The sequence below is a fragment of the Neltuma alba genome, unplaced genomic scaffold, assembly GCF_004799145.2.
Source record: "Neltuma alba isolate B1F8T4 unplaced genomic scaffold, ASM479914v2 tig00011113_pilon, whole genome shotgun sequence".
Classification (NCBI taxonomy): domain Eukaryota; kingdom Viridiplantae; phylum Streptophyta; class Magnoliopsida; order Fabales; family Fabaceae; genus Neltuma; species Neltuma alba.
Genome location: NW_021635851.1, coordinates 61,641 through 86,430, shown reverse-complemented (window position 1 = coordinate 86,430; position 24,790 = coordinate 61,641). Strand labels below are relative to the sequence as shown.

The following is a 24,790-nucleotide window of genomic DNA, read 5'->3' as shown; positions in this document are numbered from 1 at the left end:
AGGAAAAAAAGAAAAAAAAAATAGAAATCCTTAATATAAAAATCAGTTAGATTTTTATTTTGATTTTAAATATAAGACCTTAATTCATTTTATGTTTCATACTTATTTATTTTTTAAGATAGTTCTTGTAATAATGATAGTTCTAATTAATACAATTAATAAGGATATTTTAAGAAAGATAACACAGATTTTTACAAATAAATAAAATCTATTTAAATTATCCAACTAGTTCTTATATTAAGAAGTGTAAGTTGCAGAATTGCAGTTATGTTGTTATCTTTTTTTTTTCCCGTAAAATTCTGGATTTTAAACTCAGCGGATTTTTGGACCAAAAAAAAAAAACTCAGCGGATTTGAGTGGCAAAAAAATCCAAATAAACTAGTAAATCAAAACTTAAACCGGGGGTACATTAAAATGCAGCATCCCGACAAAGGTGGCTCCATTTACTCCTTACCATTTAACGTCTTCCGCATCAAAGATTTGAGTGGCGAAAAAACGTCTTTTTCTTTTATTTCTCTCTTACAATATTATTTGAATGTTATATTTGGAGGAAAAAAGGATATTATATTTATTATAAAATATCTCCTAATTTCCCATCAAATATATATTTTTTGCGACCGTCACAACTCACAAGTGGCTGAAAATCTGTTAATTTTTTGAGATCGAACGGCCCATGTCTTTTTCCTCCTGAATAAGTCACAATAACGGAATATCCCTCGAAAAGAAATTAAGAGGAAATTAGGGTTTCGGTGCTCATCTGCCCTGGTCAGCAGTGCACCGCCCTGGCTATTAGTCTGTGAGCTTCCTCTAGCTGTGCTGAGAACTTCAGATTCCCATTTCTTGAGGCAGCCATGGGTAAGGGTCCTGGTCTCTACACTGACATCGGCAAGAGAGCTAGAGGTATTCTCTCTCCTTTCTCTCTGGATTTGTTGTTGTGCTTGTCCATGGGATTTTTAATCTTTGATGTGTTCCTCTTTCGTCTTCGTTTTGCTTTTACTGAACATGTCTCTCGGTTATAGATCTTCTGTTCAAGGACTATCAGAGCGACCAGAAATTCTCCATCACCACCTACTCGCCCAACGGAGTTGTGAGTTTCCTCCTTCCCTCCTTCATGTATATTCAATCTTCTATGCAGCATTATGTTGTTGGACCTACTGTCTGTGTGCGATTTTCAAATGCGCGTGAGGCCTGGCAAATTTATCTGTGTTTCGAAGGGTTGTGTGACGGAGACAGCTTGCCTTATTCGGGGCTTCCTATGAATTTCTTTCATTTTTTTTCTTGGGAGTCTTTTTATTGGATTGTAGTTTTGTGGTTCAAAATTCGAATTAGCACCACATTCATGAAATGATCCTCTAGCGTTGTAGCCTTTATTTTCTGTGTCTTGCCCAAAAGATATCGGGGTAACCAGCGCATATGCTTTGCAATGTTTTGGATTGAAGTCAATTATGCTATAATCATGTCAGGTGTAGTTTAATGCTGGCAAAAATGGCTTGTACTTCACAACCTATATGATGATATTTCCATCCTCACTCAGTTTCAGTGTCATTTCTACCTTTCTTTAGTAACTTCTGTTTGCTATCTCAGGTGATAACATCATCAGGAACTAAGAAAGGTGACCTGTTCTTGGCTGATGTTAATACCCAACTGAAGCGCAGAAACATCACCACTGATATTAAAGTTGATTCTGATTCGAAAGTAAGGCCTGTATCCTTGTTCAGTTATTCTTTTTAATCTTGCTTTATGTTATTTGACGTTTTCCTCTCTTGTTTTTTTATTTGCGTGTCTTCTACAAATTGTAAAGCCAGTTTTGGTCTAGTTTTACTACAATTACATCATGGTTTTCAGAGGATTCTATATGTTGGTGTATTTTTCTTGTTAGGTTAAATAGGATACCTTGTTTGATTGAATGGATTGCACAACTTGACTTTTAGATGAGCCTTGTTAATTTAAGCATTTTTAGCAGTGTTTTTAAACTGTAAGTTTGTTACTCCCATAGTTGACTAATAATTTTTATTCGCCTCACATCAATTTATAGGTCAATTAAATAACCTATGGGGAAAAAAATTCTAAACTATACTTGTATGTTGAATGAGCATGGCCTAAAGTTCCAGGATGTTTCTCCATTTTCCTCTAGTGGCGATGTTCGGATGTCTTTGTGTATGCAGAGATCCTTGCCATCATCCTGGAATATTAAATTTTAATTCTTTAGAATTTTTCTCTTATTTTTATTTTTTGTGATAATAATTATTTGATCTTTGCTTGACCACATGGAGATATTTTCATGTTGGAAGAGCACTCTTAGTAATCTTTACTTGTACTTGCCTGTTCATTAATATTCATGATATGCTAAAATTTCTAATAGACCCATGGTTGCTTATCATTTATTCATTTAGACATAAACAATGGGTGAAGAGAATTTGGCAGATATACTCTAGGTGGCATTTTTGATGAGGTCTCTAGCCTTTTAATTTTTCAGTTAATAACCATTGTCAATTGGTGCTATATGAATTATTCGGCGAAATAACACTGGGCAATTTTTGTTGTTGTTCTGTTTTCCTCTGTCTTGCTCTTTACATTCTTTTGAGATGGTTTGACTGAAATTCATTAATGTTTGTGCTTTTTAGCTCTTCACCACAATCTCGGTTGATGAGCCTGCTCCTGGTTTGAAGACTATCTTTAGCTTCAGAGTTCCTGATCAAAGGTCTGGAAAGGTGAGATGATCAAACATTTTGTAGTGGTACTTAACAGATACAGGAAACCTAGTGTCAGTATATGGTTGTAGGAGCCTAAAATCCAACCTTTTTGAAGCTTTAAAATTCCTTGAACACTTGTATCCTCCATTGTCAGTAAAATATGTGATCTGACTTGTGGTTCTGGAACAGGTGGAACTTCAATACCTGCATGACTATGCTGGGATATGCACAAGTGTTGGGTTGACAGCGAACCCAATTGTCAACTTCTCTGGTGTTTTAGGAACTAATGGCCTTGCTATTGGTACTGATGTCTCTTATGATACCAAAAGTGGTGATTTCACTAAAGTGAATGCCGGATTGAGCCTGACAAAAGCAGACTTTATCACTTCACTGACTGTGTGAGTAACTGTTGCCTTTCCTATTGTGAGAACTGATATGGAAAGCATTGTCCACATTTATTCCTTTCTAATTTCTGCAAGTGAGCCTTAGCATTTGGGAGCAAGGAAAGTTTTATACGGCCCATAAAGTTTTATTGAGAGCCTGAGAATGATTTGGAGTGCATTTTTTGACACGATTATATTTAATCGTGCAGGAATGAGAAGGGTGATGCTCTGAATGCTTCCTACTACCATATGGTCAACCCCTTGACCAATACAGCTGTTGGTGCTGATGTGACTCACAGATTCTCAACCAATGAGAATACCTTCACCATTGGTACCCAGCATGCGCTGGACCCACTGACCACATTGAAAGCTCGCGTCAACAACTCTGGCATTGCTAGTGCCCTTGTTCAGCATGAGTGGCGTCCTAAATCGTTCTTGACCTTCTCTGGGGAGGTAGACACGAGAGCCATTGAGAAGAGTGCCAAGGTTGGGTTGAGTTTGGCTCTCAAGCCCTGAGGAATTTTGGCAAGATCATTGAGGTAGGCATTAGGTGCGCATGGTCATATGCAGGCCGAGTTATTTTCCTGAGGTTGGTTTTCTTTTTGGACGCAAGTGTTCATGGTGTTTCTTACACATAAGTGTTTCAACGTGTTAAAAATAATTGGTAGATGATTTAATAAACCTAATGTTACTCTCAAATTTAGACAAGCTCTGGACTCCTCGCTGTTAGAATGAGGATTGATACTCATTGAGATTTGAATTGCAATATATTTTTCCTTGTGATGGCCGTTCTCAGCGTTATCAACTCAAGCATTTTGAGATTGTTTACATCTGATGGGATGTCTGCCTTTGTCGTTTTATTTTTCTTCATTTTGGTGGACCGTCATTTATTATTAGCTATCTGGTTAAAAGCCCTACGCATGGGTTAAATTATGCATCTGTTAGAAGTTGAAGTAAGCCAAAAATAGATAGAAGCGTGAATTGATCATGTCCTGTCTGATCATGAGGGAAAACTAGTGGATTTGAGAACATTTCTAGAACCGGTTGAGCTGCCTCACTTTAACAAACCTACTGTTGTTAAATAAAGGTCGCTTGGATTTCGCTAGTAGTTATCAAAGCCAGTTTTTCAATTCCACAAGGTTCAGCATGATCATTACGACAAAAAATTGAAGGATGAGACAAGATTAAATCTAAAATGTGGATCACCAAGAATGTAATTAGAAGTTTTTCTTTTCAACCAAAAAGGTACCGGACGATCTATAGCATGACTGGAAATCCTTGGTCCAAAACAAAGCAAATATTAATGAAAATGGCCAAGCTGCATTGGAAGTTCGAACAAAGAAAGAATGAAACGGGGAGACCAATCAACAATGGAAGAATAAATCGACAACGAAACAGGAAAAGAAGTCGTGACGAAGATTGATATTGACGTTTGGCAAGATGCTGATTGATCGTCTATGGCCTACCTCTCATAATTCTCCTGCTCCCTACCATTGAATCGAACTGGAATACATTCTGCCGGACCTCGATGTGGATTGTAATCACATCAAAGGCTTTCGGATTATCGAAATTGTTGTTATTCGATTCATGTTCCTGCCTATTATTGATTTTCTGGCCAAAACAATTCTGGCTCTGCCACTCCTATCCTGCAAGTTCCTAATCAACGATTGATCATCCACCATTTCATCTTCCTTCCGATCCTTCATTATACCTTTTCCAATCACCGATCACCATCGTCATCCCTCCGTCACCTCCCAAGCTAAACCCTAAACCCTCTCCCACTCTCTCATGTAATACGGAGAAAAACACACCATTCTCGTGCAAGACCAAGAGAATCTTATATATATATATATATATATATATATATATATAATATTTTTCTGATTTTTAATATAGGACCTAATTATTGAGTTGATTTTGGTCCTAAATATAAGACTTATTTTTTATATTTATCATTTTTTTTTAAATTACCCTATGTGGAGCTGGAAAAGCGGGCTGGCGGTGCGGATACAGGCCAGCCTGCCGAGATGCGGGCCGAAGTAGCCCACACCTTGGCGGGCTCGCATTTTTCCAGCCCGAGCCCGCCAACCAGCCTGCTAGCCGGCCTAAATTTTTTTTTTTCAAATCTATTATATTAGTATGAGTTAGGCTTAGTTTGAAATGTTGAAATTAGGCTCCGAGTCTTAAACTTGAGTAATGGGTTTTGATGAAAAAATGAGAATTAATTTATAATTTTAGAAGATATTTAAAAAAAACTAACATATATATTTTTATAAATAATTAATTTAACTAGTTTTCTTATCCAAATTAATTAAGTAAATCTTTTATGTGTGTGTATGTATGACTATATGAGAATCACATGACTGTTCATCTAATCTTATGAAGCCCTGTATAGTAACGACAAATAGATATAAAAATAAAAGATGGACGGTGTTCTTTATATAACCATACACATATATATGAAGTGCTTAATTAATTATATATGTAATGATATGAATGATGTAATGTCCATATAAAATTTGAGGGTCAAAATCCTCTAATTATATTATATAATGTATTAAAAAATCAGAAAAAGTAAAAATAAAAAATAAAAAAGCGGGCTGGCCAAAAGCGGTGTGGGCTAGAGTAGCCCGCACCGTGGCGGGCTGACAAAATGCCAACCGGAGCCCCTTTTTTTTGGTGGGCTGGCAGGCTGGGCTCCCGTATAACCGGCTCTATCACTATGGATACTCCATCAACCATAATCAAGTAAAAGAGGAATGATGGATATTAAGGAAGATGATTATAGTGTTTTAGAAAAAAAAAACATGTCATATTTCTTATAATTAACTAACTTACCTAACTTTTTTAATTTAATCAAATTAGTTAAATATATCTTATATTAAGAATCGGAAGAGTGTCATTTATGGATTATTGTTCAATCCTCCAAAGTGTACCCGTTGCTTTTTGCTCTTCTTTGTATTCCCGATTCTGCTTGCTTCTGCCAATTGCTTGTGACTTCGCGAGACCAGGGCCGAATAATTTCTTTCCCCTCATTGTTGGACCAAAAAAGGTGGTGGGGCTCGACAACATATGTTGTAGAGAAATGGGAGGAAGTTTGCTGTTACATTGTTGTCTTTTTTCTTTTTTTTTTTGGTGAATTACATTGTTGTCTTTTTCACCGCCGAAAAATTTCCTTTTTTTCAAACTTAAATAACCGTTGTTACAATAATCGAAACTTACATTACACCAAATATTGAATACAATATGCTTCCATTTTCAAGCAAGTGATTAAGGTTCGAATTGCCTACTACTGCTATTTGCTTTCTTCCTACATTAGACTTTCTTACTGGTTAGACTTCGAATACACTCCTTGTGTCTAAAAACATATATGATCCCATAACGAAATAATCAACCCTTTGCTTTCATTTTTTTTGGCAAGGCCCCGTGTTTCTCTTTTGGCCACTTCGTTCCCTTTGACATTAAAAATGAGTGTATACTTTTAGGGAAAAGATTGAAAAAGAAAATGTGCATGAAACTTATTAGTTTTTTATTCCTTTCTTTCAATGTTATATTTGTTATAAAATATATCTAAATTCAAAGTCAGGCTGTACACAAAATATTTGTGTAATTTTATCATGAAATTATTTTCCGACGGTCACAAGGCGGTCACAATAACCACTTGAAAAGAAATTAAGACGAAATTAGGGTTTTGATATCTGTGTGCCCCAGTCAGTTTCACACTCTCGCCATTGCATTTTGGCTATCAGTCTGTGAGCTTGCTCAAGCTGTACTGAAAAATTCAGATTCCCATTTCTTGAGGTAGCCATGGGTAAGGGTCCTGGTCTCTACACTGACATTGGCAAGAGAACTAGAGGTATTCTCTCTTTTCTCTCCGGACTTGTTGCTATGTTGGGATTTTTAGTCTGTGAAGTGTTCCTCCTCGCTTTTATTGAATATGTTTTTCGGTTATAGATCTTCTGTTCAAAGACTATCACAGCGACCAGAAATTCTCCATCACCACCTACTCGCCCAATGGAATTGTGAGCTTCCTTCTTCCCTCGTTCATGTGTATTCAATCTTCTGCGTAGCATTATCTTGTTGGTCCGACTGTCTACGTGCGATTTTCAAATGCGCGAGAGGCCTTCCAAATTTATCTGTGTTCGGAGGGTTGTGTGAAAGAACCTGCTTGTCTAATTATTGGCTTCCTTTGTATTTCTTTCATTTTTTTTCCTTGGGGTCTTTTTATTGGATTGTAATTTCGTTGTTTAAGTTTTGAATTAGCACCTCTTTCATGAAATGATCCTCTAGCGCTGTAGCATTTAGTTTCTGTAGATTACGACGGAGCACACCGGCGTTAAATTTCTGTGGTTTATATAAGCATGATTTCGTTCTGTGTCTTTCCTAGAAGATATAGGGATAAAAGGCATATTGTGTTGTAGTTTAATGCTGACAAAATGATTCCTTACTCAGTTTCAGTGTCATTTCTTCCTATCTTTAGTGACTTATGTTTGCTATGGCAGGTTATCACATCATCGGGAACTAAGAAAGGTGACCTCTTCTTGGCTGATGTTAATACCCAATTGAAGCGCAGAAACATCACCACTGATATTAAAGTTGATTCTGATTCCAAAGTAAGTACTTTATCCTGGTTCAGTTATTCTTTTTTTATCTTTCTTTATGTTATTTGATGTTTTCCTCCCTTTTTATTTTATTTGCACGTCTTGGACAAATCATAAAACCAGTTTTGGTGATTGATCTGAGTTTTACCACCATTGCATCTTGGTTTTCAGACGATTCAATATGTTGGTGTATCTTTCTTGTTAGGTTAAATAGGATACCGTGTTTGATTGAATGGATTGCACAGCTTGACTTTTAGATGAGTCTTCTTAATTCAAGCACTAAACTGTTAAGTTTATTACTCCCATAGTTGAGTCATAATCTTTATTCGCATCACATCAATTCACGAGTCAATTGAATAAGTTATTGAAAAAAAAAATTGTAAACTATACTCGTATTTTAAATGAGCACCGGAATATTTGGTAACTATCATGAAAACTGGTAGAATACTCTATGAAATAGGCGGAATCCAAAAAGGCTATTACAATAGCAGCATCCAAAATGCCTATACGAGCTCAATTCAGTATTAAATGATGTTTCTCCATTTTCCTCATATGGTAATGTTGGGATGTCTTTATGCATGCAGAGATCATTGCAATTATCTTGAAATATTAGATTTTAATTATTTACAATTTTTCTTTTGCAGAAATCATTGGTATTATCTTCAAAAATTAGATTTTAATATTTTTTAATTTTTCTCTTATTTTTATTTTTTATATGATAAAAATTATTTAATCTTTGCGTGACTGCATGGACATGTTATCATGTTGGGTAAGTGTTCTTTTAGATGTCTTTGTGTACGTACCTGCTCATTGATATTCATGATATGCTTGCTTGTCATTTAGTCATAAATGATGGGTGAACAGAATGTGACAGATATATTCTAAGTGGCATTTTTATCGAGGTCTTTGGCTTTGTAATTTCTTAGTTAATAGCCAGTGTCAATTGATGCTATATAAATTATTTGAATAATTAACATTTGGCAATTTTTTTAATAGCCCAGTTTTCCTATCTCACGCCCTTTACATTCCTTTGAGATCGTTTAACTGAAATTCATTAGTGTTGGTGCTCTTTAGCTCTTCACCACAATCACAGTTGATGAGCCTGCTCCTGGTTTGAAGAGTATCTTAAGCTTCAGAGTTCCTGATCAAAGGTCCGGAAAGGTGAGATGATCAAACATTTTGTAGAGGACGGCTGTAGAAGCCAAAAATCCAACCTTTTTGAAGCTCTAATATTCCTTTAACACTTTGATTACCGCCATTGTCAGTAAAACATGTGGTCTGATTGGAACAGGTGGAACTTCAGTACCTGCATGACTATGCTGGGGTATGCACAAGTGTTGGGCTGACAGCAAACCCAACTGTCAACTTCTCTGGTGTTTTAGGAACTAATGGCCTTGCTATTGGTACTGATGTCTCTTATGATACCAAAAGTGGTGATTTCACTAAAGTGAATGCTGGATTGAGCCTGACAAAACCAGACTTCATCGCTTCACTCACTTTGTGAGTAATTGTTGCCTCTCCTGTTGTGAGACTTGCCTTTATTCCTTTCCAACTAATGAGCCATAGCATGTGGGGGCAAGGAAAGTTTTATATAGCCCAGTTAAAATGAATCTTGAGCTTGTTATGGTCATTAGAACTAGGATAGCTACAGTTTTATTGAGAGCCTGAGAATGATAAGGAGTACATTTTTTGACGCAATGATATTTACTTGTGCAGGAATGAGAAAGGTGATGCTCTGAATGCTTCCTACTACCATATGGTCAACCCCTTGACCAATACAGCTGTTGGTGCTGATGTGACTCACAGATTCTCAACCAATGAGAATACCTCCACCATTGGTACCCAGCATGCCCTGGATCCGCTGACCACATTGAAGGCTCGCGTAAACAACTCTGGCTGTGCTAGTGCCCTTATCCAGCATGAATGGCGTCCAAAATCGTTCTTGACCATCTCTGGGGAGGTAGACACGAGAGCCATTGAGAAGAGTGCCAAGGTTGGGTTGAGTTTGGCTCTCAAGCCTTGAGGAATTTTGAGCTTTCTTGGCAAGATCATTGAGGTAGGGATTAGGAGCATATGGTTTATATGCAAGCCGATTTATTTTCCTGAGGTTGGTTTTCTTTTTGGACGCAAGTGTTCATGGTGTTTCTTACGCATGCCTGTTTCAACATGGTAAAAATAATTAGTAGATGATTTAATAAACCTAATGTTACTCTCAAATTTGGACAAGCTCTGGAAGCCTCACTGTTAGACTGAGGATTGATATTCATTGATATTTGAATTGCAAGATATTTTGCCTTGTGATGGCTGTTCTCAGCGTTATGAAGTCTTGGTAGGTTGAGATCATTTACATCTAATGAGATATCTTGCTGTGTCATTCTTTTATTTTTCTTCATTTTTGTCAACCGTCATTTGTTGTGGACTTTCTGCTTAGAAGCGACAGGCGCGGGTTAAATTCTGCATCTTGTGGAAAGGGGACACAAACGGACAAATTGATGTAGGTCTTCTTGTGGATGTCCAGTTGGGCCGTCAGTTTAAGATGGATAATTTTAGAAACAATGCGAGACACGTTTAGGTGAATATAACGACTGGCCCCTGCCGTTCAAGTGGTGTAGATGAGTAGTTGTTTGTCAGGTGCTGCATTGTCATAGGTTTTAAAAAAAGTGCACTTTCTAATCCAATAACAGTCGATAAACATTGCTTCCGATCGGGGTACCTCTAATCACCAAGCCGTCTTCCGTTTTAACGCCGCCTGCTGATTGTGTGCGCCCTGTTATTACTCATGCACAGTGATTGGAAGTATCCTTATAATTTGAATTTTGAAGTTTGTAAAGGGGTTTGTGTTGGAGGTTCTTCATGTACTGCCGCCACTTGTTATTTTCATGTGGTGTTAATTTGAACGGGCGAGATTTAAATTTTATTTTTCAAGTTTCAAGTAATAACTTCATTTTTGGTTTAAATCTAATAGTTATAAAGTATATTTTTATTTTACATCATTCTTTTATCATTTATTAAAATTAAGAATATTAAAACTATTAGAATTAAACAAGATTAAACATTGGCGATCCCTTATGAGAACATGTCATCGGATGTGCATTTTATCCAATTTACTGTAGGATCAGATGCTGTGGCGATGAACCATTCGTTTTGCGTGGTTGTACGAAGCAACTGTTTTTAGTGGGGGGAAAAAAAAAGCGGGAAACTGGAGAATACAAGGGAAAGGCATTAGCTAGAGGAAGTTATGAATATCTAGTAGTTATGTAGATATTCAATTTAGTCCTAGTAGATATTTAATTTAGTTCCAGATATAAAATTTTAATTTAATGAGAAAAAATATAGATATAAAATTTTAATTCACTTTATTTTTTATATTTCTTTATTTTGCTTCAAGTAATTTTATGATGTTTTTGTATTTTGGAGATAAAGGCGAAATGATATTAATAGTACAAGGCTTACAACTTAAAAAAGTAATATTTGTGATGATTGCAAAAATTGTTAGTAAAGTTATTTTTAAAAAAAATAATATCTATTTATTATAAATAATTAATTTAACTAATATTTTTAACATTGATAAATTAGTTATTTAATTTTTATATGAAGACCCAGCTCCAAAGCTAGTAATTTACAAATTTTTACCCTGTTATATTAATACATGTTGTCCATATTTCTGCCTTCCTTCATTGTAAGCTGGCTAGAGTGGCTACGCCGCTGCGGGTATACAATTCAATACCTTCGAGTAATATTCTATATGGCCAAAACAATCACTCTCTCTCTCTCTCTACACACACACACATATATTGAAATTGAGTGGTTTGATATTCTGTACTACTTTTGATTTTTAATATAAAAATTAATTTTATATTAAATTTGGTTTTAAATATAATATTCAAATCTATTTTATTTTTTATATTTATCTATTTTTTAAAATAGTCCTTATAGCGGGTGCATATGTTAAATGTTTATTAAATAATAGTTGCAGTTAATATACATGATTAACAAATGTATTTTAAAAAAGACAATATCTATTTATTACAAATAACTAACTTAATTTATTTTTTTAATATAATCAAATTACTCAATTAGCTATTATATTAATAACTAGAGATAGTAATATTTATCAGTTTATTGTCGAAGGCTTCAAAGTATACTGACTGCCTTTTGTCTGGGGGTGTTTGGATGGAAAAATTATGATTTCAGAAGTGCTTTTACGATTTACGAAATAAATATGTGGAAAAATTTATCTCGTTTTGCGGAAAAGTGCTTCTGAGAAGGACTTTTGAAAGTTGCCAAACACCCCCTAAGAGGTGCTTGGATGAAACAAAACCATGGTTTAGAGAATAAGATGGGGGTGTTTGGATATAACCAAACCATAGTTTAGAGAAGAGCTCCTGGAGAATAGATTCTGGGGCGAATAGATTTTTTGAAGAATAGATTTTGTGAAAAAGTGATTCTGAGAAGTGAGAGTGTTTGGATAGTTGTTATCAGAAGCACTTTTTATATGTACAAATTACTAAAAAATGCATAAGTTAATATGATAATTACAGAAAAAATATATCTTATGATATATTTTAATTTGAAGGAATAAAATTGTTAATAATATATTTTTTATTAACATAATTAATAATACATAAGATAATAATTAATAAATAATTAATATGTATATATATTTATAAGATATAAGATTAAATATATTTATAAAAAATATGTTTATAAAAAAAAACAACAAAATACATATCCTATAAGCTCTCACACTCTCCTTTTTTTTTTCTAAAAGCAAAAAAATTTTGCTTTTCCCAAAACCATGGTTTTGGTTTTTTTAAGGGTGTTTGGGAAAAAATCACCCAAACACCCCCGTAAAATAGATTTTTGGAAGAATAGATATTGTGAAGAATAGGTTTTGTGAAAAAGTGATTCTAATAAGTGAGAGTGTTTGGATAGTTGTTATTAGAAGCACTTTTTATATGTGCAAATTACTAAAAGGAACATAGTTAATATGATAATTATATAAAAGATAGATTTTATAATATATTTTAATTTGAAGAAATAAAATTGTTAATAATATATTTTTTACTAACATAATTAATAATATATAAGATAACATAATTAATAATTAATTAATATGTGTATATATATTTATAAAATATAAGATTAAATATGTTTATAGAAAAATAATTGAGGGGTATTAAAATCATATTACTATTGGGATATACTCTGACAGGCATAATTATACTCTCCAATTTAAGCTAGAAACAGGATAGATTCACTTCTTTTAAAACCCTGATTTTGTCCCAAAACTGTGGTTTGTCCTTTTGTCTCCCTGTTTGGCAAATTTCTGATTCAAATCATAGTTTGGGTTCAAAACATGGTTTGGGCATTTTACCAAACAGACCCTAAATTGTTGTATGTCTTTGTTTTCTTGCCCCATAAAACTTCCTTATTTCAAATTTATAAACTTTAATTACAACAGCCAAAACTTGCATAACACCCCAATAAATGTGAAATACAACATGCGCTCATTTTTAAGCTACTTAGGATTGCAATCGTTTATTTCATTCAAGTTTTAACCATTTTACTTCTTGCACAGAAAATTTGATATTAAAAATGATTTATAATTGATTTTTTTTTAAAAAAATACCTTTACATTTTCAAAATTTTAAATCAGAAATAATTATAAAAATGTATTATCATTTACTTTTTAAATTTTATTAAAATATAATGAATAAGATTGATTTTGAATTTTAAAATTCAAAGGTTTTTTTTTTTGACAAAGAAAAAGACGTTGAGAAGGAGGATATATATGATTTTTTTTATTTCTTGCAATATTACATTTGTTATAAAATATATCTAAATTCAAACTCAAACTTTACATAATATATGTGTAATTTTATTATGAAATATATTTTCCGACGGTCACAACTCACAGGTGGCTGAAAAATGGTTAATTTTCTAGATCGAACGGTCCATGTTTTTCTCACCCGGAACAAGTCACAGTAACCACTCGAAAAAGAAAAAGACGAAAGTAGGGCTTGGGGATCTATATGCCGCCCGCTTTTGTGAGTTTCACCACCGCTTTGGCTGTTAGACGGTGAGCTTCTTCTTGCACCCTTGCTGAAAATTTCAGATTTCCATTTCTCGAGCTAGCCATGGGTAAGGGTCCTGGTCTCTACACTGACATCGGCAAGAGAGCCAGAGGTACTCTCTCTCTTTTCTCACTGGATTTGTTGCTATGCTTTTGGTTATGATTTTGAATCGGTGAAGTGTTCCTCCATTCTTGTTCGCGTTGCTTTTATTGAATATGTTTTTGGGTCATAGATCTTCTGTTCAAGGACTATCACTGCGACCAGAAATTCTCCATCACCACCTACTCGCCCACTGGAGTTGTGAGTTTCCTTCTTCCCTTATTCATGGATATTCAATATTCTATGCAGCATTATATTGTTGGTCCGACTGTCTGCGATTTTCAAATGCGAGTGAGGCGTGCCAAATTTATCTGTGTTTCGAAGGGTAGTGTGAAAGAACAGCTTGCCTGATTCTTGGCGTCCTTTTTATTTCTTTCCTATCTTCTTGGGAATCTTTTTTCTTCCAGTGAAGTATAGATAGCAAGTCTAGTCCTGCATCAGTTTTGTTGCACACCATATACTATCGCGTTTTGATATATAAATTTCTCACCTATTTGTCATTGTCTTTTGGTTTTAAGTTTATTCTCTTCGATTTTTTTTTTTATCTGTTTGTTTACTGATTGGATTGTAATTTTGTATTTTAAAATTTAAATTAGCGCCATTTGCATGAAACGATCCTCTAGCGGCGTGGCTATTAGTTTCTGTGGAGTACGACTGAACATAACAGCGTTTGAATACATACTACCAAGCGTTAGTTTTAAGAAACATTTTAGATGTCGGAGCTGGCTTCTTTCCTAATAGTCATGTTTCTTCCATGTTTCTCTTGGCGTTAAATGGTGAGCCACGGGAGTTACATACACAGTTCGATGTCTCTGTTACTTTTGGATGAATGTACCACGTGAGATTGCAAATACTAGTTACAGAAGCATGAAAGTCATTGTGTATCTTGCCCAAAAGATATAGGGATAAACCAAGGCATATGCTTTGCAGTGTTATGGATGCTAGTCAAATTACGCTAAATATTGAGTTAGATGCAGTTTAATGCTTCCAAAATTATTTGTACTTTGCAACCTACACGATAATATTTACATCCTTACTCAGTTTCAGTGTCATTTCTACCTCTCTTTAGTAATTTAAATTTGCTATCTCAGGTTATAACATCATCAGGAACTAAGAAAGGTGACCTGTTCTTGGCTGATGTTAATACCCAATTGAAGCACAGAAACCTCACCACCGATATTAAAGTTGATGCTGATTCCAATGTAAGTTCTGCATCTTTGTTCAGTCATTCTTTTTTTTTTTCCCCCCCCTCTTTACCCTTTGACATTTTTCCTCCCTTGGTGTTTATTTGCTTGTCTTGTACAAAATATAAATTCAATTATGGTGATTGATCTGAGTTTTACCACCATTGCACAGTGGTTTTCAGCCGATTCAATATGTTAGTATATCCTTCTTAAAATAGAATCCTGTGTCTGATTGAATTGATTGCACGGCCTTCACTTTTAGATTCGTCTGATTAATTCAAGCGCTTCTAACAGTGCTTTGCATTTGGGACTTAAACTGCAAATTATTGACTCCCGAAGTTGCTTAGTAATTTTTGTTTGCCTCACATCAGTTTACAGGTCAATTAAATAATTTACTGAAAATTAAAAAGAGTTCTGAACCATACTTGTATGTTAAATGAGTGTGGCCTAGAGTTAAAGGATGTTTCTTCATTTTACTCTTGTGTAGATGTTGGAAAATCTCTGTGCTTGCATGCATTCTTACTATTATCTTGAAAGATTGGACTTGAATATAGTTCGGAATTTTTCTTATTTTGATGTTTTCTGTCATGTTATTTATTTGAACTCTTCTTGACTATATGGATTATGGAGATGTAATCGTGTTAGGGGAAAATTACTTTAGTCCTCTGCATGTGTACTTGGTGGCTCAAATCTAGGATATGCTAAATTTCTTATAGATCTATTCATGCTTATTATTTAGACATGAAAGACAGGTGAATGGAATGTAGCAGTTATATTCTTTCAGGCATCTTTCGGAGAAATAATGTTGCTCAATGTTCTTATATTTGCTCAAGTCTCCTATAGTAGTCCCATCTCATTCGCTTTACATTCATATGAGATGCTTTGACTAAAATTCATTAAATTCTTGTGCTCTTTAGCTCTTCACCACAGTCACCTTTGATGAGCCTGCTCCTGGTTTGAAGAGTATCTTTAGCTTCAGAGTTCCTGATCAAAGGTCTGGAAAGGTGAGATGATCAAACCTTTTGTAGAAATACTTAACAGTTGTGTTAGTAGATGGATGTGGAAACAAAACCCAACCTTATTGAATCTTTAAAATTCCTTGAACACTTGCACCCTCCATTGTCAATAGAATTTATTGTCTGATTTGTGGTTCCGGAACAGGTGGAACTTCAGTACTTGCATGACTATGCTGGGATAAGCACAAGTGTTGGGCTAACAGCTAGCCCGATTGTCAACTTCTCTGGTGTTATAGGGACTAATGTCCTTGCTGTCGGTACTGATGTATCTTACGACACCAAAAGTGGGGATCTAACTAAATTGAATGCTGGATTGAGCTTCACGAAAGCCGACTTTATTGCTTCACTGACTTTGTGAGTATCTGCTGCCTCTCCTATTGTGAGAACGGCTTTTTTTTTTTTTGGGGGGGGGGGGGGAGGAAAGGAAAAGCTGCCTACATGTATTTCTTCCCAACTTCTACAAGTGAGCATTGGCATGTGGGACCAGGGAAAGAATATTGAGCTTGTTTTGGTTATAAAAACTAGAAGGATAGCTATACAATTCTTTCATGTAAAGGCCCTATAACTGTTGAGTGAAATCTGAGAGTGTGCGTTCGATACTTATTTGAAATAGACCTGTTTATTGTTCATATTAGTAACCTCCTTCAGAAATATTGGGAGTACATTTTTTTTTCTTTCAATACGATGATATTTATTTGTGCAGGAATGATAAAGGTGATGCTCTGAATGCTTCTTACTACCATGTGGTCAACCCCTTGACCAATACCGCTGTGGGTGCTGATGTGACTCACAGATTCTCAACTAACGTGAATACCTTCACCATTGGTACCCAGCATGCCCTGGATCCATTGACCACATTGAAAGCTCGTGTCAACAACTCTGGCAGTGCTAGTGCCCTCATCCAGCATGAGTGGCGTCCCAAATCGTTCTTGACCATCTCTGGTGAGGTAGACACGAGAGCCATTGAGAAGAGTGCTAAGGTTGGCTTGAGCTTGGCTCTCAAGCCCTGAGGAATTTTGAGCTTTCTTGGCAAGATCTCCGCGGTAGGCATTAGGAGCATATAGTTATATGCCATCCGATTTATTTTCTGAGGTTGGTTTTCTTTTTGGAAGCAAGTGTTTATGGTTCTCACGCATGAGTGTTTCGACCTGGTAAAAATGTCTAGTAGATTATTTAATAAACCTAATGTTACTCTCAAATATAAACAAGCTCTGCAAGCCTCACTGTAACTGAGGATTGGGTACACTTGTTGAGATTTGAATTGCAAGATATCTTGCCTTTTGATGTCTCTTTTCAGCGTTGCGAGTCTAGCATGTTGAGATGCTTTAGGTTTGGTGTGATATCTTCCTAGTTATATAAAATATAGGATCATAACCAGCGGCTGGGGTATGGGGGAGAATGATGTGAACCGGACTTTTGACAACGTGATTTCGTCTTTCTTCTGGTCGGAACCGCGGGTCTCTGAGCTTCGCTTACGATTTTCCGAAGGGCATTAGCTATTAGGCCCCCTCTTGGATTTAACGGTGCTGTTCTGTTACGTTTATATTTTGGGCCCCTGAGGAGATTGGGCTTCGCCTTATCAGAAAATCATTCCTCGTTTTGGGCTATGGATTTCCTTGTTCAACATGGAATGAGAGTAGAATTCCTTTAACCAACAAGTGTTAGTCTAAGTAGAAAAGATTTGGGTGTCTTAAATATCATGTCTTGGATTCGATTCTTGAAGCGGTATGTATGGAACAAATATTGTTAGGAAGGGTCTTCGTTACAGTGCCTAACAGTATTTTGAGATATTAGTCTCTCACTATTCAGGTGGAAAGATATTCTGGGCAATTAAAAAAAAAAGAAGAATAGAATTCCTTGAGGAAAAAACTATTTGAAAAATACTATACTTTTTTTTAATTTTTCAAATTGATACCTGTGTTTTTTCTCTTAATTAAATATTTAATTTTGCTTTATTAATATTGTTAACTTTTATATGGAGATTAAAAATGCTAATAAAACAAAGATATAAGAACTAATGTTAAAAAAGTAAAATTAAATGATGTAATTAAGAGGAAAAAAATACATTAGTTACCAAATTAAAAATTGAGAGAAAATGTAGGGATTTATAATATGGCTTTCCCATTCCCTTATGTAGAGCCGGGAAAACGGGCCGAGCCCGTCGGGCCGGCCCTTTTAGGCCCTGAAATTATGAGGGCCGGGCTTGATATTTTTCTCTTAAAATGAAACATAAGCCCTGGAGGGCTGGCCTTGGAGGGCCGAGGGTTTAAAAGGGCCGGCCCTGGAGGGCCACGGGCCGGCCCTTTTAAGCCCTTTTATATTTTTTTTTATTTTTAAAATTTTTTATATAATATTAATATTATTAATTTTTTACATTGTTAATAATATTTCAAATATTTAGTTATTATTATCATTTTAAAAGTAAATTTAGTTTTAGATAATAATTTATCCAATTAAATTTTTAAAAAATGGGTTAATTTGGACTTTAATAATGATTTGATTTATATTATATGCGTTGATATTTTTAAACTATATATATATATTTGATAATAGAATATTTTTATACTTATATAACTTGTGATTCTATAATTTGAATTAGAAATTCATGAGTTTTAACAGCAATGTTTCTCACATTAAAGTAAAAAAATAGTTAGATTGCAAAATTTAAAAATAAAATTCTTATAAAGAAGAAAAACTTGATATTTTTGTTACGAAAGAAAAGTATACTTATGAAGAAAAGTAATTAATTATAGTGATGATGAAGTTTCAAAAGATTAATAATAGTGTTTATTTATTACACAATTGCATTATAGATAAAACTTTTAGATGTTGTTATCTTGTTAATGAATGTTTTAGATGTTGATGAATATTTATATATGATGATATTTTATATGTGACTTAATTTTATTCATATTTATGTCTTTTATTAATAATTTCATTGATTTATTTTTATAAAAAATATGATAAATATAAAAAATAGTATTTTTTCTTAAACGGGCCAAAAGCCCGCGGGCCGGCCCTGACCCTGTAGCTTAAGGGCCGGGCCTAGCAAATTGGGGTATTTTTAAAATTTCAGCCCTGGAGGGCCGGCCCTTTTAAGCCCGCCAGCCCTGAAGGGCCGGCCCTGATTCCCGGCTCTACCCTTATGGTGATTTGCTTGGTTGGAGGGCATCAAAATAATGAAAGGACATCAACCTATTTTTTTCTTTTATTCTTTTTCATAAGATAATGTGCTAGTCAGTGGCCTAGATCCTTGGTGGCACCACTATAAACTTGCGAATCACGGGGTCAAGGATTCTACCCTTTATCGTGGTGCGTGGGCGTGACGATGCGTCTTGAAGATCACTAAATAATTTTCTTAGGATTGTAAATTGTAGGTAAACGTAAGATAATTTGCTTTTCTTTCATAAGATATCTATGCAATAAATCCTTTTTCATAAAATTTTTAAACAGTTTAAAAATTATTTTTTAAAACTTAAAGAAACATGCCTTAATTGAAATACAATTGTACAGAAGATAAGAGGCCAAATACAGCTGAGAAGAAAATCTACCGAACGGGAAAAACTAAAGATTCAAATTCCTGTTGGTAGAAATACCTATATTTAGTGCTTGACAGTATCTCGAACAGAATTATTTTTAATAGAAAGATACCTGTACCCACAACAAAAAAAAAAAAGAGAAAAGGAAAATCCTCCTCGTGAAGGGCTAGCCTTTAAATTTGAACTCTTCCTTTAAACTTGTACTAATGACATCACTTATAATTCAATATTAAATGATCTCATGACCTCTAATGAATCCCAAACGAGCACCATATGAGTGATCAAACTTGCTACCAATCAACGAGATATAAACCATTATTGTCCTCAAATCTGTTGATACAAGACAAATATGTGCGCATTTAACTAACAATTTGGAGAGCAAAACTAACTTTCTGCAAACGCAACGAATTGTTTGGGTAACTCAACTAACTTTCGTAAAATGGAAAACAACTCAACAAACATTTTGCAAATGGAAATAAAAATTGCTGTCAAAAACTGGATTTTGAAAACCAGGTTAAATGATAGCCAGCCAGACTGGAAGTATGTACAAGAACAGCTTAATGAAGAATCATGTGTTATCAAACAGCACAGAAAGCGCATACTACTCAAGTTGCACAAGTCAGGCCCACGGATGGAAAGGCTCCGTTGACTGTGCAGTGTGCCTGAATGGCATACTATGGTACCGCTATCACTCTACCCTGCAATATCATCACTATACCGCCACAGTAATCTACAAGGCCTAATTAAACATAGATGGCACAAATTAGCACTCAAGAATATGTATAATGGACAATCTGCTGTACAAACAAAGTACTAAAACAATTATTCAAAGTAAAAGAAGCATTGACTTGATCTATTAATTACATATAAAGCATCTACTCACAAGTATTCCACAAATAAACTAGACATGCAAAATATCTGGCCATTCACCATTACAAAAGAGCTCAGTTCATCAGATTCTAGGAAGCATTGGCCTGAAGGAGACCTTCCCGAATCTGCGCAGCAATATCCTTCACTGCACCTGGGCCATGTGGTATGAACACGGATGAGGACTTTGAGGATGCCCCAATCTCCTTCATGGTGTCAAAGTATTGAGTCACCAACACCATATCCATGACATCTTTAGCTGTAGTACCGGGTACATTTTCCGAGAAAGCTAGCACACTGTCCCTCAGCCCATCCACAATGGCTTGACGTTGGCGAGCAATTCCAAGTCCGGACAAATATTTGGACTCTGCTTCTCCCTCAGCTTTCTTTATCTGCAGTATTTTCTCCGCTTCAGCCTTTTCATTGGCAGCCAACCTCAGCCTAGCAGCTGTTAAAAGAAATAAAGAAAGAGGCTCAAGATGGGAGAACAACAATCTAACAACAAAATTGAAATTTACAATATAAATAGGTCTAGTAGCTTCTGTAGGCATAGTAAAAGGTGTCCGTATGGATCCACATGTCACAATAATACATCGATATAAACGTTAAAAGGTTTATAAGCACTACCAGAAATTTATTCCACCGAACCTATGCCAAGATACAGAGAGTGCAATCACATATATCAGAAATTGCCAATCCAAATATTAGAAACATACTGAAATATAGTATCTGCAAACACTTAATGCAAATTAAAAGCAATCCAACAATATAGAAACCAGCAAAGTTTAACAAACATCACAACAACTACCAAGTGCAGTCTTTCTGCATCAGGACCTAGAAATTATTACCTGCATTGATCTCATTCATTGCTCGCTTGACATTAACATCAGGCTCTATATCAACTATAAGAGTCTGAACAATCTCATATCCATAAGTAGACATAGCCTGCAACACAAAGATTATGCCGACTTCTTAACTAGTCCAATTGACAAGTGACAACCACCCTCAATAATCCCATACTGAATGCAGTATGTAGAAATATAAAGAAAGGAAAAGAATAATTCGGGGGGGAAATGACCACACCTTTGCAAGCTCCTCTTCTACAGCTCTCGCTATTTCGTTTTTCTGCTCAAAGACAGAGTCCAACTCCAACTTTGGCACACTCGCCCTTATAACTAGAGAAATGCCAAATACTAGCAACTTTTAGGAAATCAACCCACATTATTACCAATTATGCAATCCAACATTACATAGAAAAGTAGGGTGCTTCACACGACAGCCATTAGTGCAGAAACCGTAGTATCCATGTTTTAAGGTCAAGAATTTAGTAGCAAAAACCCACTTGACGTACCATCAAAAACATATGATTGGATCTGTTCCCTGGTGTTGGTAAGCCTATAGAAAGCATCCGATGCTTTCTCAGCCAAGGCACGATATTGCACAGACGCAACCACATTTACGAATACATTATCCTGAGAAGCCAACGACAGTAAAAAATTTCACAATAAATCATGAGAACCCACATAAGAGATAAACATCCATACAAAGAGTAAAATGATTTTTCAGTATTTTTCCAAATCATTAATACAAATTATACATTGCCAGCAGAATGGAAGTTGCCTGCAAACATGAATGTATTGATAAAAAATTGTGAAAAAAGGGATAGATGGCAGAGAAAGGATAGCATAGCCACAAAATTACAGAGATGCCTCCAGCTGAAAAAAATTATTATTCTGTAAATTGATAGTGACCAATCAAAATATCAACAAATTCATTCATCTCAAAGTTGAAAATATAACACATAAAATAATGAACACATAATCTAGTTGATATTGATAAATTGAGATATTTTTCAACTGTGCATAAATCTGTTTGAAGTTATGCAGACAATCTTCAGAGATTTTAAATTGAGTAAAGCATATTTATCAAATATGCCATAACTCCTTAGCCCACCATCTATGATTTCAAGTCACACTCGAGTGGCATAATAATATTACGTAAAAGACAAGAAAAATGAAGCAGCAGAAACCTTTGTTTTTGTTTCACATCGAACATCAAGTTGCTGCACTCGTAGTGATAGCTTACCAGCTATCTGGAACCCAATACACCAAGGCAAGCAGTGACATCCAGGTTGCAGCACGTCACTATATTTTCCAAATTGCTCCTTGATGGCCACATTCGACTGGTCTACTTGAACACAACCGAGAGCTTGACCCATTCTTCAATCTGAAGACAATTAGCACAATTCGACATTAAAAAAAAATGGTACAAATTTGCATTATCCACTACCAAGCACCACCTTGTTTTAACTTCCTTAATTCCCATGATCAGTTTTGCAAGACTTAATGCATTTTTTCATATCAAGAACAGTGAAAGGCCAAAAAACAAAAAAAAGCAGCAAGACATACTGTTGAATCTAATATAGCTATAAATACTTTCAACATTGAGCAAGAATAAGAGAACAGCGACTACTGACTACAAGAAACTTTCAACAGATGGGAAGAAAATGAAGCATCAGGTGTTTGTTTTCAAGCCTTTACGGATAGGCTTTGACTTGATTCAGGAAAGTAATAGAAGTAATAAAACTGTCAAGTGCCCACCATAAACTACTGAAATTGTAAATCTTTTTTAAGATAAATGAGAGAAAGAAATTGATCAACAGCAATATCAGAACTAATAACAGATATCATAGATGTGTCAACCGAAATGAATGGCAGTAATTAACTTATAACAGCAGAATCAAAGTTACTTTCCCTTAACCACAGTCTTAAATTAGACAAATAGGGTGTAAAATCAGACAAATACGACTCACAAGATAGAAAAAGCGAGTAAACGAAATGGATTCTCATTCTCCGTAGCAGGCCTAATTCAAACCAAATTCCTTTCTATTTTATTTATTTTAAAAATCAATACAAACCAAATATAAAGCTCAGAATTTTTTTGGGACCAGATAAAGCTCAGACTTTTCAAAGTTTAGAAAGACTCGAAACAAGATAAAGTTGAAACTCGAATTCCCTATCCTCCGAAAAAAAAGGGTGAAATGTTCTAAGCACCAAATTGAAGAGAAACAGACTTTTCGAAGTTTAGAAAGACTCGAAACAAGATAAAGCTGAAACTCGAATTCCCTATCCTTCGGAAAAAAAGGGTGAAATGTTCTAAGCACCAAATTGAAGAGAAACAGACTTTTCGAAGTTTAGAAAGACTCGAAACAAGATAAAGCCGAAACTCGGATTCCCTGTCCTTCGGAAAAAAGGGTGAAATGCTCTAAGCACCAAATTGAAGAGAAACAGACTTTTCGAAGTTTAGAAAGACTCGAAACAAGATAGAGCCGAAACTCGGATTCTCTGTCCTTTGGAAAAAAGGGTGAAATGCTCTAAGCACCAAATTGAAGAGAAACAGACTTTTCGAAGTTTAGAAAGACTCGAAACAAGATAGAGCCGAAACTCGGATTCTCTGTCCTTTGGAAAGGGTGAAATGCTCTAAGCAACAAATTGAAAAGAAAAAACGATATAACCAAAGCAAAATTGAAGGGAAAAAATTGTAAAATAATTTATCTCTTCCAAGGTAAAACTCTGACACAATTTACCACTGATGCTCTGTCCTAAGATCACGTAGCAAAAAGCAAGCACAAGACAACCCTAACACTCCCCTAACACTCAGTTTGTCGGTAAAGAAACTTAGAAGCATTAAGTCTCAGCAAAACCTTAGAATCAACAAAACCAAAAAGTAAATTCGCGCTTGCTAAAGTGCAGGTAGTCTCGAAGAGTAAAGAGGGAAGAAACGAATACGAACATTGAAGTTAAAATTAAAATACAGATATAATTCAAGAACGCAATGCAAAAGCATCATGCACGGAAAGTGAAGCGCGAGCAAAGGATGCCATCGAATAAGGAGATAATCATTAGCTCTCCAACAAAACAAACAAAGAGAGCAGGAGACTTGAAAGAGAAGAAAGACCTTGATGAGTTGTGAGAACCGGAGGAACAGGCTGAATCGCAGAAATGCAATTGCAGCTTTTTATTGGTAAGGACCGAAGGAACAGGTTTGTTTTTTTTTTTGGTCGTGAAAGAAAGAGATTGAGACGCCGGAACTAATGCGATGCGAATAACATTATTAAAACCAGTTAAAAAGGACGTAATAACAAGGTAAAAAAAAAACAATTGTGGGTTTTTATCGTGAATATAGATATAAATTAATACTCATCAAAAAAATAGTTTAACTAAGAATTTGCCCATGGTATTGGATCAAAACCCGCCTTTAGTGACAACGAGTCCTTTGGATCCAGCACATTAGTTTTTTTCCCAAGAAGATATCTTCCAACATCTTTTTAT

General features: G+C 35.2%; 4 protein-coding genes across 5 annotated transcripts; 3 read left to right on the top strand and 1 right to left on the bottom strand.

Annotated features, from left to right (window-relative positions):
• The first annotated feature begins 743 nt into the window (after window positions 1-743).
• Window positions 744-10,038, top strand: LOC114761277 (mitochondrial outer membrane protein porin of 34 kDa). Of its 2 annotated transcripts, XM_028950611.1 has the most exons (7): window positions 744-900; window positions 1,020-1,087; window positions 1,585-1,695; window positions 2,625-2,711; window positions 2,883-3,091; window positions 3,286-3,597; window positions 9,706-10,038. In XM_028950611.1, the coding sequence occupies exons 1-6, from the start codon at window positions 852-854 to the stop codon at window positions 3,590-3,592; spliced, it is 831 nt and encodes a 276-aa protein (XP_028806444.1). In that variant the 5' UTR covers window positions 744-851; the 3' UTR covers window positions 3,593-3,597; window positions 9,706-10,038. The 2 variants fall into 2 exon arrangements, with proteins under 2 accessions (XP_028806444.1, XP_028806443.1); XM_028950610.1 differs by lacking the exon at window positions 9,706-10,038 and having other exon boundaries at window positions 3,286-3,886.
• Window positions 6,779-9,988, top strand: LOC114761278 (mitochondrial outer membrane protein porin of 34 kDa). The gene is made up of 6 exons (XM_028950612.1): window positions 6,779-6,932; window positions 7,031-7,098; window positions 7,579-7,689; window positions 8,752-8,838; window positions 8,969-9,177; window positions 9,394-9,988. The coding sequence occupies exons 1-6, from the start codon at window positions 6,884-6,886 to the stop codon at window positions 9,698-9,700; spliced, it is 831 nt and encodes a 276-aa protein (XP_028806445.1). The 5' UTR covers window positions 6,779-6,883; the 3' UTR covers window positions 9,701-9,988.
• A 3,683-nt stretch (window positions 10,039-13,721) lies between the features above and the next one.
• Window positions 13,722-17,381, top strand: LOC114761279 (mitochondrial outer membrane protein porin of 34 kDa-like). Its single transcript, XM_028950614.1, has 6 exons — window positions 13,722-13,866; window positions 13,987-14,054; window positions 14,945-15,055; window positions 15,955-16,041; window positions 16,199-16,407; window positions 16,757-17,381. Exons 1-6 carry the CDS (start codon window positions 13,818-13,820, stop codon window positions 17,061-17,063), a joined length of 831 nt encoding a protein of 276 aa, XP_028806447.1. The 5' UTR covers window positions 13,722-13,817; the 3' UTR covers window positions 17,064-17,381.
• A 2,965-nt stretch (window positions 17,382-20,346) lies between these two features.
• LOC114761275 (hypersensitive-induced response protein-like protein 2) lies at window positions 20,347-24,507 on the bottom strand. The gene is made up of 6 exons (XM_028950609.1): window positions 24,417-24,507; window positions 22,489-22,685; window positions 21,811-21,931; window positions 21,543-21,634; window positions 21,308-21,404; window positions 20,347-20,907 (listed from the first exon to the last, which is right to left on the bottom strand). Exons 2-6 carry the CDS (start codon window positions 22,675-22,677, stop codon window positions 20,552-20,554), a joined length of 855 nt encoding a protein of 284 aa, XP_028806442.1. The 5' UTR covers window positions 22,678-22,685; window positions 24,417-24,507; the 3' UTR covers window positions 20,347-20,551.
• Between the last annotated feature and the right edge of the window lie 283 nt (window positions 24,508-24,790).